General features: G+C 56.5%; 3 protein-coding genes across 3 annotated transcripts; 2 read left to right on the top strand and 1 right to left on the bottom strand.

Annotated features, from left to right (window-relative positions):
- Positions 1-1,469: 1,469 nt before the first annotated feature.
- L226DRAFT_617351 (uncharacterized protein) lies at positions 1,470-5,250 on the top strand (the record flags this gene model as incomplete). Its single annotated transcript, XM_067687020.1, has 4 exons — positions 1,470-1,826; positions 1,891-3,466; positions 3,520-3,710; positions 3,767-5,250. The coding sequence occupies 4 exons, from the start codon at positions 1,470-1,472 to the stop codon at positions 5,135-5,137; spliced, it is 3,495 nt and encodes a 1,164-aa protein (XP_067529279.1). The 3' UTR covers positions 5,138-5,250.
- Positions 5,251-7,511: 2,261 nt separating this feature from the next.
- Positions 7,512-9,846, top strand: L226DRAFT_548440 (high nitrogen upregulated cytochrome P450 monooxygenase 2; the record flags this gene model as incomplete). Its single annotated transcript, XM_067682589.1, has 10 exons — positions 7,512-7,556; positions 7,626-7,959; positions 8,020-8,088; positions 8,155-8,386; positions 8,439-8,462; positions 8,518-8,592; positions 8,652-8,811; positions 8,880-9,166; positions 9,240-9,332; positions 9,423-9,846. The coding sequence occupies 10 exons, from the start codon at positions 7,512-7,514 to the stop codon at positions 9,844-9,846; spliced, it is 1,743 nt and encodes a 580-aa protein (XP_067529280.1).
- A 55-nt stretch (positions 9,847-9,901) lies between these two features.
- L226DRAFT_316758 (uncharacterized protein) lies at positions 9,902-13,383 on the bottom strand. The gene is made up of 5 exons (XM_067673851.1): positions 13,100-13,383; positions 11,517-13,047; positions 11,283-11,464; positions 10,555-11,229; positions 9,902-10,500 (listed from the first exon to the last, which is right to left on the bottom strand). The coding sequence occupies exons 1-5, from the start codon at positions 13,310-13,312 to the stop codon at positions 10,105-10,107; spliced, it is 2,997 nt and encodes a 998-aa protein (XP_067529281.1). The 5' UTR covers positions 13,313-13,383; the 3' UTR covers positions 9,902-10,104.
- Positions 13,384-13,559: the final 176 nt, after the last annotated feature.

Genomic DNA, 13,559 nt, shown 5'->3' on the forward strand with positions numbered 1-13,559 from the left:
CGACTTCGATCAGACTCACACCGCACCTAGTCTCCGACCACTTCCTCCGCGTTTCCGGGTTGAGTTCAGATGCCGCGGGACCGCGGCGCGCGCCCAGTTCCGTCTCCTATCAGCATTGCTCCGCCACCTTCTTCCTCCTAGTCAACTTGGACATGTTCCGCGTGTTGGGATGAGACCGTTCTGGTGTGGTGGCTAGGAGGCCACCTGAGACTATGCTCGGAGCATCAAAGGTACGAAGACCTTACTCAGGGTAACGTACACGATTACTAAGCCTAGTCGTATGATGAAGGGCATCGACACGACCTCTGCCTGATTTGCGGAGAATTCGTGTGGCTGGAACCATGGACCTACTCGTGCAACCTTTCCCGCACAACCTCGATGGCGTCGACCTGGATCTACGGTCCCATCCACAAAGTATTCGACGACGAAAAGGCTCAGGCGGCCACCTTTGGGTGTCTGACCGACAAGAGCAACGCGCGCCCTGAACACACCTGTTTCTGCTCCGCTCACAAAGAGTCTCCTCCTGACGCCCCCGTCCTTTCCAACATCCGTCAAGTGCTCCGTGATTTGCTAGGTGATGTTATCCCACGGTATCGACTCATAGTCGACTGCGTGGAGTCTCTCGTCGGGAAGCACATCTTCCTCGGCATCTGAATGGTCGGACGGGGAACGCGCGGCTGCCGCACTCGAGTGGAAGACGCAGCGTTTCGGTTCGTGCGCTTGAAGAACTGCTGGAGCCGAGCCAGTTACACCTGACTTGAGAAGGAGGGCGGGATTTTTTTCGAGCTCAATAGAGGTGGCGGGTGCACGTTCCGATGTCCTTCGTCCGTTGCGGAGATCATGTCTGTGACCAAGTCAGCATTGCGGTCGTCAGTTCGTAGCCTCATTCGTGGTTGCGTCTAGTCTTGGGGGGATGTATTTTCTTCGTTTTAGCTGCTGAATGTCTAGTCTTGCTTCATGCGACACACATACAAGTGCCAGAACTGAGAGTCGACGAGTCCGCCACTGGAAGCGCCTGCCAAATGATCTAAGCGCTGGTGACAACGCACAAGCGCACAGCGAGCAGTGAGCGGCTCATCTTCTTCCTCCCAACTTCTACATCGCCAAAAACAAAAATTCGCAAAAGCGTGATGTAAGCGATAGAAATCAACTCGCTCGTAGAGACTGTGCTGACCAGGGCAAGAACTACGCCCCATCAGCAAGTGGCAAGCCCATAAAGGAGCCCCAAATCCCGTCCGGCCCCAGCGTAACTACCACAATAGCGGCCAGCAAAGCGACCTCTTTTGTTCGCAAAATCGGGTGCGTTCCGCTGCGCTATCAGCGCAGTTTCAATTCACCCATCCCGCCTGATTGCCTAGACCTCGTGTCCTACCGAATTAGGGTACAGTCGTCCGTAACCACTGCTGTCTAGGCACAAAACCGGTGGCCCTACGCGTCTAAAGGTTCGTGCTCTCTTTCCTCTGATCACCATGAGCGAACAGGATGCTGAGACACCCGACCCCCCCGCCGGCTCTCCCGTCAATGCCGCCAGATACAAGAACAAAGATCCCAACCGCAACCCGAACACCATAGTCGTCCTCCCCGCCGACGACCAGCGCGAGTTGACGATCATGGACTGTCCAGAAACCACCATCCTCATGCCTCTTGGTCAATTCCAGCACGAACATCTCTTCAACCTTGGCGCAGACCTCGAGACGACGCGGCCAGAGACGTTCGTTAGTATGGTCTGGTGGTCGCTCCACAGCGAGCTTGGTGACATGCCGCACGAGGCCGGAGAGAAGCCACTGAGGAGTATCAAGTCGGAAAAGGAGCTGTCGAACGTATGGGTGCGTGATCACGTTGTCGACGTGAGATAACAGGTACTAATTCGTCCATCGGGCCTTTGCACAGGCCAAGGTTGATCGCGAGAACAACATCTGTAAAGGCAACTTCCTCCACATATCCGACAGCAACTACGATCCCACGGATATCTACAAGTACAAGGTCGACGGCTCGTTCGTCCCCAACAGCGACCGGAAGGCGGTCACCAAGCGTCACCCCCATTGGGCCTACGTAAGCTTCCTGCTCGAGTTCAAGCGCGGCGGGACCGAGTGCGACCCTTTCGACGACACGCCCGGACACGACCCCGACGCTACAGCGAAGACAAGGAGGGCGGTGCGTGGTCAGATCATGTCGTATGCGGAGCGCGTGTTCGCGTACCAGCATCGCACGGCCGTGTTTCTGATCTTCGTCAACGGCGACATGTTCCGGGTTATGCGCTGGGACCGATCTGGGGTGATCGTGTCGGAGGCCGTCGACTACGTGAGCACGATCGCTGGAACCCGGGCACTGCTCGAGGTCACACATGCGTTGTCGAAGCTCAGCCAGGCGCAACGAGGACTGGACACGACCGCGATTCGCTTGCTGAAGGACTCTTGTGGCTGGCAGCGAATGGACATGCTCGCGCAAGCGTTCGCGCACGACCTCGACCACGCGGAGCGAGCGTTCGACGACATCTCCAGCATCCACGAGGTCTTCCTCAACCCCGACGTCGCAGCTACCTACGGCGCGCTGTGTGTCGCCGGCAAGAAGTGCAAGCTGCACCAGAAACCAACACAACGCTGCCGGGGCTCGCACCGCTCCCCGCCAGACATCATTCCCGTGTTCTCCTTCATTCGCGAGTTGTTCCGCGAATCGCTCAAAGAAGACTTGCCTCGGTACGAGCTCACCGTTGACGGCCGCAAGTACCTCGTCGGGCAACACATCTTCCTCGGATTCGGCTTGGTCGGACGCGGCACCCGCGGATACGTCGCGCTCGACTGGGAGACCCAACGCTTCGTCTTCCTCAAGGACTCGTGGCGTCCATACTACCCTGGTGTCGAGCAGGAGGGCGAGATCCTATCGAAGCTGAACGAGAAGAAAGTCAGGAACGTCCCCACGCTGATCGGGTATGGCGACGTATGCGACGTGACGAGAGGCAAGGCTGTCGCGCAGGAAACGTTGACATCCCAGTACCATCCGGATTTGGGGAAGAAGGTGGTCGATTGGGATCAGCCCCCTTTCCCTCAGAGCGCCAGGCCAGTGACCGAGGTCCAAGCAGAGTTTGAACAGTGGGTGTCCAAGATGTGGCAGAAGAACGATCCAAATCAGCCGAACAAGCGGGTGTGGCACTCCGACAGCAAGGCTGTGAAGCAGAAGCTGTTGCGTTTATATGCTCGCAAGAAGGCGACCGGCAAATCTGCCCCTACCGGCCCCGCTTTTCCCCCCGGACCATCGAAATCGGCGAGAACGACCAACGCGCAGCCACCTGCTCCTCGCCGGAAGAAGAGGACTGCAGATACGATGATCGCAGAAGACCGGCGGATACAAGGAGGTGGATTGCGGCACATGATCCACACCCGGCTCGTTGAGAAGGAGATATGCCTGCCGTTTACCGAGTTCACGAGCAGCAGGCAGCTGGTCCGCATCATCTTCGACTGCATTCGTGGTAAGCACCTTCATTCGTACTTGCTTCTAGTCTTGGTTAACGTCTTTTCGCAGCTCACGGCATCGCCTACATACGATGCGAATACATGCACCGGGACGTCAGCGCGGGAAACCTCCTCATCTACCCGCGTATCATCGTTTCCGACTCTGACAAGACGGTCGACGTCTTTTGGCAAGGACTGCTAGCGGACTGGGAGCTTGCGAAGCACTCAAGCAAGAAGTCTGCATTGCAGCCTCAACGAACGGTGCGTGTTAATTGTTCGCGCGCTGATCGTGCTTGCTTATACCAGTTCTTTCGCAGGGAACATGGCACTTCATGTCGGCATATCTCCTCTCCCACCCTAATGACGCCGTGGCTATTGCGGACGAGCTCGAAGCTTTCTTGCACATCCTCGTTTATGGCGCCGTGCGGCGCGTGCGAAGCAACATGAACACTTTCGACGAATTCCTTCGGGCCTACTTCGCCGGGTGCGACGTGAACCCCGAGACACAGAAAGTCTGCTGCCCTGGCGCCAAGCGCGAGTCGGTTGTCATCGGCCAGACCCTCGCCATGTCTGGAGTGCCTATCGTGTTCTCAAGCCCTGACGGACAAATTGCGAACACCCATCCTCTCAATGAGATCATCGCCGTTCTTTTCGAGCTATTCCATTCTCGTTACGCAGTCCTTGGGTGGCAGGACCATTCTGGCTCTGGCGCAGACAACAAACCAACGACACCTCGGACCCCTTCTCGTAGCAACCCCATCCCCCGCCGCCCCCGGAAAGTGGGGTACGAGGAAGATCCGGAGCTTCCTGTTGACAAAGTGGCGGGGAACCAGCCTACAAAACCTCCTCAACAGCCGACTCCGGAGATGTACGCTCATTTCAAGGCGTTGGAAACCCACAAGAAGGTCGCCGATATCTTCTATACCTACGCCTACGATGAGGAGAAGGTCTTCCCTCCCGACGACGTTATCCCCGATCGATTCGACGAGGTTGACGCAGCCACGCAATCTCAGGAGGCTGCCGCTGATGCCCCCAAACCCGCGGACGCGACAGATTCTGAAGGCGCCGATGCAGACGGAGCCAAGGACGCGTCTGCAGAAGTGGACTCTTCGCAGCCTGCAGACGGATCGGCTCCCGTTGAGGATCCCTCGGTGTCTGCGGACAATCATGTTGAAGCCCCGGAGGACGACGCGCGCAAAGCTGAAGCCGGACCGACGATCATCGCCGCCCCGCAGGCTGCGGGCAGACCTACGAAGAGACGTCGGAAAGACCCCGTGTTGCAGGCGGAGGCTCCTGCTGCCGACTTCACAACGGGCCGGATGACGCGGAGTCGCAGCGCCGCGATGATGGCACTCGCCGCCGCCGCTGCACCTCCACCTGCACCTCCGCCCCCGCCTCCGCCTCCCGCTCCCGCTCCTGTCCTGGCAGCACCTGCAGAACCTCCAGTAAAGCAAGTGCCGCTCGCGCAGACTTCGACACGAGTGACGCGCTCGAAGAGCGGCAAACTTCCCGGTCCCCCGGTTGGCCGTGCGGGCGGAGCGACATCGAACGTTGCTGTCGCGCCGCGGGCAAGTCGTGGTCGCTCTACCGCGGTCGCCCGTGCTGCAGGTGGAACTGCAGGGCGGCGAGGTGCAGCGACCAGGAGTACACAGGTGGAGACGAGAGGACGTCGGTCTCGTCGTTCCTAGCATTGTGGATGCTCAAGCATTGTTTTCTCGGCCTTGTATCACTCATTGTAGCTATAGTTATGTTGTATGTATTGTTGTTGTTCGTGATGATGGTTATGAATGCAGATGCCACTTTGCAGCGAACTTTGCCTGTATTAATGGCAGCTCAGGTGCACGTCGCACGTAGCGAGATACGGCAGGGGAACGTAGTAGAAGCGAGTGCGGGAGGCTCGAGAGCAGGAAAGGGAAGGAAGGTAAATGGCTTAGCTGGTCGGTCTCGTCGTCGATAGCCCTTGCGTGTAGTGAACTTGTTCAATAACCTCTTCATTGGCGCTCTATCGCATCAGTCGTATGCAATTTTAATGTTTGCTTCCACCTGAATTGTTGCCAGTTGAACTGGAACGAAGTGTGGTATATGCAGGGGTGAAGATGGTACTGACTACGACCGCTCACATGCCAACAGTGAGGCCGATTAAATAGACACCGTCGAAGCATACAGGCTGTTAACACACCATCCACGTCGTCGCAACCGAGAACATTCCGGAAATCTCGACCTTTACACTGGGAGATTCAACTGTGGAAGATTGAGGGATAGGTTCGATGGGTGGCGCTCCCCGTATGGTCTTTCCGCTCGTCCTCCGATCACGTATGTGCCGTGCACATGGGAGTGAGAACCTTGTCGTGGGTTGCAACATTGGCGACCGTGGCTTAAACTGCCCTTCGGACGTTCTTGACAGGTCTCGCGTCCTTCTCCTTAGCGAGCTCCGAAGGGTCTCGAAGTGTGACCGCTTGACAGGACGGAGAGAGCTCGTCGGGTGCGTGTTCGAATCCGTTGCCATGCGAGCATAGTCTGCTCCTCTTTCAGGCTCTCCTCCTGCAGGCTGTCGGCCTTGTACGAGGAGTACGAGGCGGACATAGTAGCGCACTGGCAGTTTGACCAATTCAGGTAGTCCAGATTGATGCTGTTTAGCGACTCGTTCCGCTCCTCGCGGGTGCAAAACTTGACTCGGATATCCGCAGAGCCAGAAATGACCGGCCGGCGAACTCGTCTCTTCTTCATTTTCGCCATTCTGACGAAAGTCGCGGTGTCAAAGGAGGGTTCGGGGAGGACGTAGGGGAAGATGAAGAAGGTCGCCGTGTCTTCGCTGTTCTGGTGCGGGTACCGACTGTGATGTACAGCAGAACATTGAGAAATGAAACGCTTCTAGCTGAGGTCGCAGTGCATGGTTCTAAACTTAGTGACTGCAGGAGCGTGAGTTGCGAATGAACATGTCAACTACGGACGAGCGAGTAACGTATGAGGCCTAATACGTACCTCCGACGTGGTCCATAATGAACCTGACGAGCTTCTCGCTCAATTGCAATCAGTTGAGGGAAATCGGACCCGCCGCTTTCGTTGCATCTACTAATGCAGGACATCCGGACTCCGAGTCCCAAGTGGCGGTGGGAGTGCCCAGATATGCTGGCTCCTCAGTATCTTTTTATTAGTGCAACAGATCCATGAAACAGATAGAGTATGAGAAACAGAGGTTAAGTGCTTGACAAAGCCGGTTGGAACTTGGTCACGGTCGCTGAACAAGGAAAGGCTGAGCTTCAAGCTAGACGCTCAAGCAAAGTGGTAGCTACCAAGCGCCGTGTATGCCAGTGTACCTACCTACCACGACCACGCTCGACGGCTCTCGACGATCCTCGATGACTGCGACTCGATGTCATGCATCTTATTCTCGCAATTTTTACTTCCAACTGTCAGAAAGTGCAGTCGGGTCGTCTCAGAGTCGTTACTCAGGCTCCGTCAGATCGCAATCAGGTCCGACATCGTCGTATTTGCGTAGGTCCAGGAAGCGGAGGTGCACTGGCCTGCATAATCTGCAGATGTTCGAGAGATTTTTGGCACTATGAGGGAGTGTTTTGTGAGTTCTTCTATCATCGTGGTCTGGGCTCCTGCGACCTATGACCGAGAGCACAGACTTCGAGAGCACGTTTCAAGTCGGAGATATTCTTGTCCTCCGACCGAGCGTGATTGGTCTGAACAACGCTCATCTGGAAACGCTGATATTATGAAGCACTTCATCGCACAACACCGCAATGACTGACTCTCGCACGAACACTGTTGACAATTTGATTTGATATCTCCGAACGCCAATGCGTCCGAAGGCTGGGCTCAAGAAGACCTGATCTTTGTTCCTACACCGGGCGCCGACCTCGTGAACACCCATTAGCCTCTGTTAGTGTCAAGGCCTACTATCCGCTGAGCTCCTCCGGGCATGAACGGCGGCGATTCGTCACGATGACCAATCGCTCATGGGTCGCGGATATACTTCAGACAAGGTGTTATATATGAGCTGTGTCGCCGAGTTCTCTCGACATCCTGGCTATTCGGACTAGTCCCAACGCCATGTCTGACTCAGAAGTGGTGTGCGCTCTGGTTTTCCTTGCCTTGGTGCGTTCTTCCCATTATTCCTGCACCATTTCATGTGCATCTCCAGGCTGACATCCTGCTCGTATACAGATTGCGCACGAGATCTTCAAGCGCGTCGAGACCTACTCAATTGGCGCGCACGCGGCATTGCTCCTCGGTCCTCCAGCACTTGCCTCACCTTTACTCGTTCACTCCGGCCACCACATCCTCCGCAGCATCTTCAACACGTACACCACATATCTCGGGGCTCTCGCTGCATTCACTATTTTATATCGAACATCGCCCTTCCACCCGCTCGCGCAGCATCCCGGCCCGCTCGGGTGTAGAATCTCGCAGTGGTGGATGGCATGTGTGTCCTGGTCCGGACGCGAGCACCTCTATATCAATGAACTACATTGCAAGTATGGGGACGTCGTCCGTATTGGTGAGTCACGCTCTGCAGTGCCTATGCCGCTTGATTGCTGATCACGTGTTACTCGTGCAGGTCCGAACGAACTCTCGATCCGCGACGCATCCGCCGTAGGCCCCATCATGAACATCGCGAAAGGACCGCGTGCGTTCTCTTGTACATCCCCCTGCATTGTTGCTTGATTGCTCATATTCCATTGCCATACTGTAGAGTACGTTGGACGTATGCTGAGCGACGGCGTTCAACTGCCTCTCATTGGGATACAAGATCCCGCAAAACATTCACGTCGCCGGCGCCCGTGGAACCGCGCGTTCAGTGCGCCTGCGCTGAGAGGATACGAGAAGACGATAGCGAGGAGAGCGCAGCAGCTTCTCGAGGCGCTCGAGCGTTGCACTGAAGCGCAGGAGAAGGTCGTGCTGGGCAAGTGGTTCAACTATTTTGCGTCAGTATGTAGTTTCCGCGCGAGTGGCAGAGACTGACTATGCAGGTGATAGCTATGACTTCATGTGCGACATGGCGTGAGTTCTCCCAAGGCTTGGAGAGTAGAGTAATTGACATTTGATTGCTATCTAGGTTCGGCGGCGGGTCTGAACTACTCCGAGAGGGAGATGCGAACAACGTATGGAGGATCCTGGACGAGGGTATGAAGTGCGTCCTCTTCTCACCGGCGCACAACAGAGCATCTCCTGAATAACGCGGACTCGCAGGGTCGGGACGTTGCTCGCACACGTGCCCTGGCTGGGGGTTTACCTCAGCCATGTCCCGCTCGCAACCGGGGCCCTGAATGTCCTCATCGCGCACTGTCGAAAGCTCACTATCCAACGCATCGAGCGAGGCGCCACGCGCAAGGACTTGTTCCATTACCTCGTGCGTCTGTCTCCGAGTTCCTTGCGCCCTCGTTCTCAGGTTCCGTTCTGATCTTGCCTTCATGACAGAATGACGAAGATATCTCGGACTCAGGCTCGATCGAGAAGCCTCCCCCGCGTGCATCCGAGCCGGCTCTGCGCCAGCTCACTGACGACGGCTGCCTCGTAGTGGTCGCAGGCGCGGACACGACGTCGAGCGCGCTGTCCAGTCTTTTCTACTGCCTGCTGACCAACCCGGAGACATACAAGCGGCTGCAAGCCGAGGTGGACAGGTTCTACCCAACAGGAGCGAGAGAGGATTCGGACGTATTCAACACGAAAGATCATCGCGACATGCATTGGCTGAACGCAGTCATGTGCGTTGGCCGTCCATATGTCTATCGACGTTGACTTGCACTGGCATGCTGATCTCGAGCCTCTGATGCATAGATACGAGACACTGCGACTCTTCCCGCCCGTACCGGGTGGGAGTCAACGACAGGTACCGCGCGAGAGCGGGGTTGGAGTCATGGCAGGAAAGACGTACGTGCTTCGTGATGCTGATGGTCGCTCGTACTCCATCCTGACTTACACCTCGGTGCTGCCTTCCTACCTGGGCCTACGTATTTGCAGGTACATCCCGCCCGGTACTGCGGTGTGGGCACACACCTGGTCCATCCACCGAGACCCCCGCAATTTCACAAAGCCCGATGCGTTCTGGCCAGAACGGTGGCTCCTCGGCAGCACGACTCTCCCTTCGAGCTCTACACCTACGTCTACATCCGACTCGGAGGCCGCCGAATCCGACTCGCTTCAAGACTCAAAATTCGTGCACAAAGAAGACGCTTGGATGTCGTTCGCGCACGGGCCGATGAACTGTGTAGGGAAGAACCTCGCGCTTTTCGAGATCCGGATGGTCGTATGCGCGTTGATGCAGCGGTTTGAGATGCGCTTGCTGGAGGGATGGGATGCGGGGGAGTATGAGCGGAACTTCCGCGCGTATTTAGTGGCGACGCGGCCGGTGGTACCAGTACGACTGATGTTGCGCAGCGTGTGACATCTCTGTTGGCTCCCTTTAATGTGTTGCAATTCATACTTCGATTTGATGTCGTTGCTGTGCATGACTGGCCTGGCAGAACCCAGACTCTGCCCTCTGGCATACGCGTCCGAGTCCGAATAGAGGCTACACGAAGATGCAGTACGACAGCGCGCAACGTATGCCATTCAGGGAGCCCAAAGAGCTGATTTACAACCGAGATGCAGAAGCAAGAAGGATGATTGAAAGGATTCAGAGGGCAGGAGATAAATCACGAGACTAACGACCTCTGCTCTTCGACGGTGCGTTCCGGCTGGCTGCACCACCACGCCTTCGAGAAGTTGTAGTCCGAGCATCGCTACCCCGACTTGCAGAAGGCACAGCCGACGCCGCCGCTGCGACTTGACTGGGAAGTTTTCCGGTCTTGCTTCGGGTCACTCTCGTGAAGTCAGCAGCAACGGCCTGAGCAGCACTGCGACTACGAGTGACCCGTTGCGTCGACGACTCTGCTCGGAGGAGTGCGGCCTCATCCACCACTGGGTCCAAGCGACGCCTCTTCGCAGGCCTGCTTGATGCGTCTGGGTCGGGCGCGTTGGGCGCGTTTTGAGGTTCCGCCGGCTCGCCGTTACGGTTCCCGGTCTGCGGCGCAACGGCCTCGGCGGGGGGAGAGTCGGGCTTTGGTACGGAGTCAGCAACAAGTGTGGAATGATCTAGCTCGGAGCTCCTCACCTTCAACTCTGCGAGCAATTTCTGGGCCTCCTGGTCGTCCTCGAGCTGGAACAGGCCAAGTTCTTGGGGTGTGACTTCCTCGTCATACGCTGGAGACGGTTCGTCGGTATGAAGTTCCTCGTCCTTTCGGTTGGGAATGACGTCTCCGACTGGCCAGGCTCGCACATGTTTCGGCAAACCACTGTAGTGGTGCAGGGTGTTCGCCAGCCTGAAGTGATGTTCGAGGGATGCCCGTTTAGCGTATGTCGCTTGGCTGGGTTGAGTCCTTCGGTCAGATTCCTTCCTCTCCCATGCGTCTATTGCATAGCGAGAGTGGAAGAGGTTGAAGAGGTTTTGGATGAGCTGGTTGAGTGTATGTTGATCTGCAAGCTGACGGCCGGGTGTAGAAAAGATTATTGCAACACCGGACATGGTGAGGCGAGGGCCGAGGTAGCCAGGGCAGACGAGAGAGGACAACTTGGCGCGGGGACAGGTCAAATTGCCGGACGGGCCACGGAGGTGTTCTGAGAAGTAGTACTCCAGGAAGTACTTGATACAATGTGGGTGGATGTTGCTCTGCACGCGAAAGACTGCACAATAGATCAGTACATGCACGAATGATTCCAGCTCATCTGGAATAGTCGCGGGCTCATTCAGATTCAGCAGGCGATATGCCGACATGAAGTCCCAATTGCCCTATATCCCGAAAGTGAGGTTTGAATACTACGAGAGGGGACAAGGCAACGTACCCATAGTAGACGATCCGAGGTTGTCGTCTTGGTCTTCGCGCACTCCCAGTCCGAGAGCATACCTCGCCAAGACACGCCATATACACCCTTGTCCGTGCGTCGAATGTGTGGGTATATCAGCAGATTGCCTTCGCTGATGTCGCAGTGTATATATTGACATCTCTTGTATGCTAGGCCGTGAGCTGCAGTGATACATCAGCATGTGCCCTCGACAAATTCTAGCGGGAGACTCACCAATAACGCAGTCGAAGATAAGGTGTACAAGCTGCCTGGTACTAGTGAATTCGGTAAAGGGAAGGCAGATCTCCTTCACCACCAGCCGTGTATGCATCAGATGCAACAGGTCCTTCCCCTGCGCCGCCTGAGAGTCACGAGAGCTGCGGGGATGCTGAGCCGTTGCGGTGGCGAGCGGTTTCGGACGTAGAAGGAATGCGGGTAGGTCCGGCATAGACGCTGCCTTCTTCGGCGCATGGGGGCATGGACCTGAATCGTGTCCGTAGAATAATGGTAGCTGGACAGTATCGCGCAGCCCCTCCAGCGCAGGATGCTTCAATATCTGCTCCGTTCCTGCGTTGAACCATTGTTCGACATCCTCGAGTGCGCCCGTCTTCTCGACGTCATCAGCAAATGGCGCGAGGTTAAGGTCGACATGCTTGCCCCCGCTGACAGGATGGTAGTCCGACGTCTCCGTCATCTGCTCGAGAAGATCTCCTTGAACGTGGCAGACGTCACCATAGCGGACAACGGTGGGAATGTTCTGAACACCGTGCTCATTGAGCTTAGAGAGTATGGCACCCTCGTGCTCGGCGCCCTGTTTGCACACCCGCCACGAATCTTTTAGGAAAACCAACCGCTGCGTTTCCCACTCCAAAGCGATGTAGCCACGAGTACCGCGGTTGACCACACCGGATTTAGTGAAGAACGGCCGTCCGACGAGATAGTCGTGACCGTCGACGGTGAGTCGATATCGAGGGAAACCTGACACGAGCGACTCGCGGAACTTGTTGCGGATGTATTCGAGAACGGGAATTACGGGTGGAGAGGACACATGGTTGTGGCAGGAATGGGTGGGATCGTAGTGCAAGTCGGTATCGTTGGCGTCGGGGGAGAAGGAACCGTAAGTCGCCGCGACATTCGCGTCAATGAAGACTTCGTGAATGCTGCGATCGAACAGCGCCTCGGCATAGGAGAGATCGTCCGGAGAAGGTTGTGCGAGTAAGTCCATGCGCTTCCAGCCGCACGAAGCCTCCATGAGACGGACAGCGGTTGTATCCATGCCTAATCTCGCCCGGCTGAACTTCGAGAAGGCGTAGGTCACCTCGAGCAGAGCGCGCGTACCCTCGATGGTCCGCAAGTAGTTTACCGGCTCGGTAATGATGACGCCGGATCGGTCCCAACGCATGACGCGGAACTCGTCGATGTTGACCAAAAGCAGGAAGGCAGCGGTGCGTTGTTGGTAGCTGAATAGGAGCTGGGCGGCCGACTCGGCATCACCTACTGCCGTTCGAGCACGTTTTACCGCGCTGCCGTCATATATCGGTGAGTCGTCGTAACAGTCTCCTCCATCTCGGACTCCTCTGAATATTATAGCGAAGCGTAGGAAAGCCCACCGGGTGTAGTAACCGCGATTCAGCTCGTCCCTGTCCTCCTCGTGGATAAGGGTCCCATAGAGCTTGTACTCCTCGCCATACTCCCCCTTGGGGTTCCTGACGCATTCAGGGAGGAAGTGACCAGGGCATACGCGAATCTTGCTATCTGCCCTAGTCTGCAGGCCGTCAGCGAGGCTCCAGCTGGGATGCAGAAGTGCAACCACATACCCATGCGTCTGCTACTTCCCTCGCACTTGGTTCCTTCACGAAGCTCTTCTCATATGGCTGGTGCGGTATGTTGCCGAACTCATTTTGAAGGGTCCACCATACCGAGCGGGCGTGGTCAAGGAATTGGTGGTTGTGATCGCAATGAGAGGCAAGATCGAGGAGTTGATCCTGCTGGAACTGGCGAAGAGTCATCAGAACGGTGGTGTCGCCCATAGTGGTAGGGAAAGTCTCGGAGAGTAAGGGGCGACCAGGGGGCGACGTCGACGTGGGGGTCGTAGATGAAGTTGGCGGAGTCGGAGCTGCGCAGTTTTATCGGTGCTCGCTGGTAACCGACGGCTATACCGCTGAGCCAATCGATCGCGTGCTGGTGGCTCACGCGAGTCTGAACAATAGAACGGGACCTGCCCAATTCTTCGAACAATAGGACCGCTGCTTCAAGCGGCACCCGATATTCGTCGTG

The sequence above is a fragment of the Lentinus tigrinus genome (genome assembly GCF_003813185.1).
Source record: "Lentinus tigrinus ALCF2SS1-7 unplaced genomic scaffold L226scaffold_57, whole genome shotgun sequence".
Taxonomy (NCBI): domain Eukaryota; kingdom Fungi; phylum Basidiomycota; class Agaricomycetes; order Polyporales; family Polyporaceae; genus Lentinus; species Lentinus tigrinus.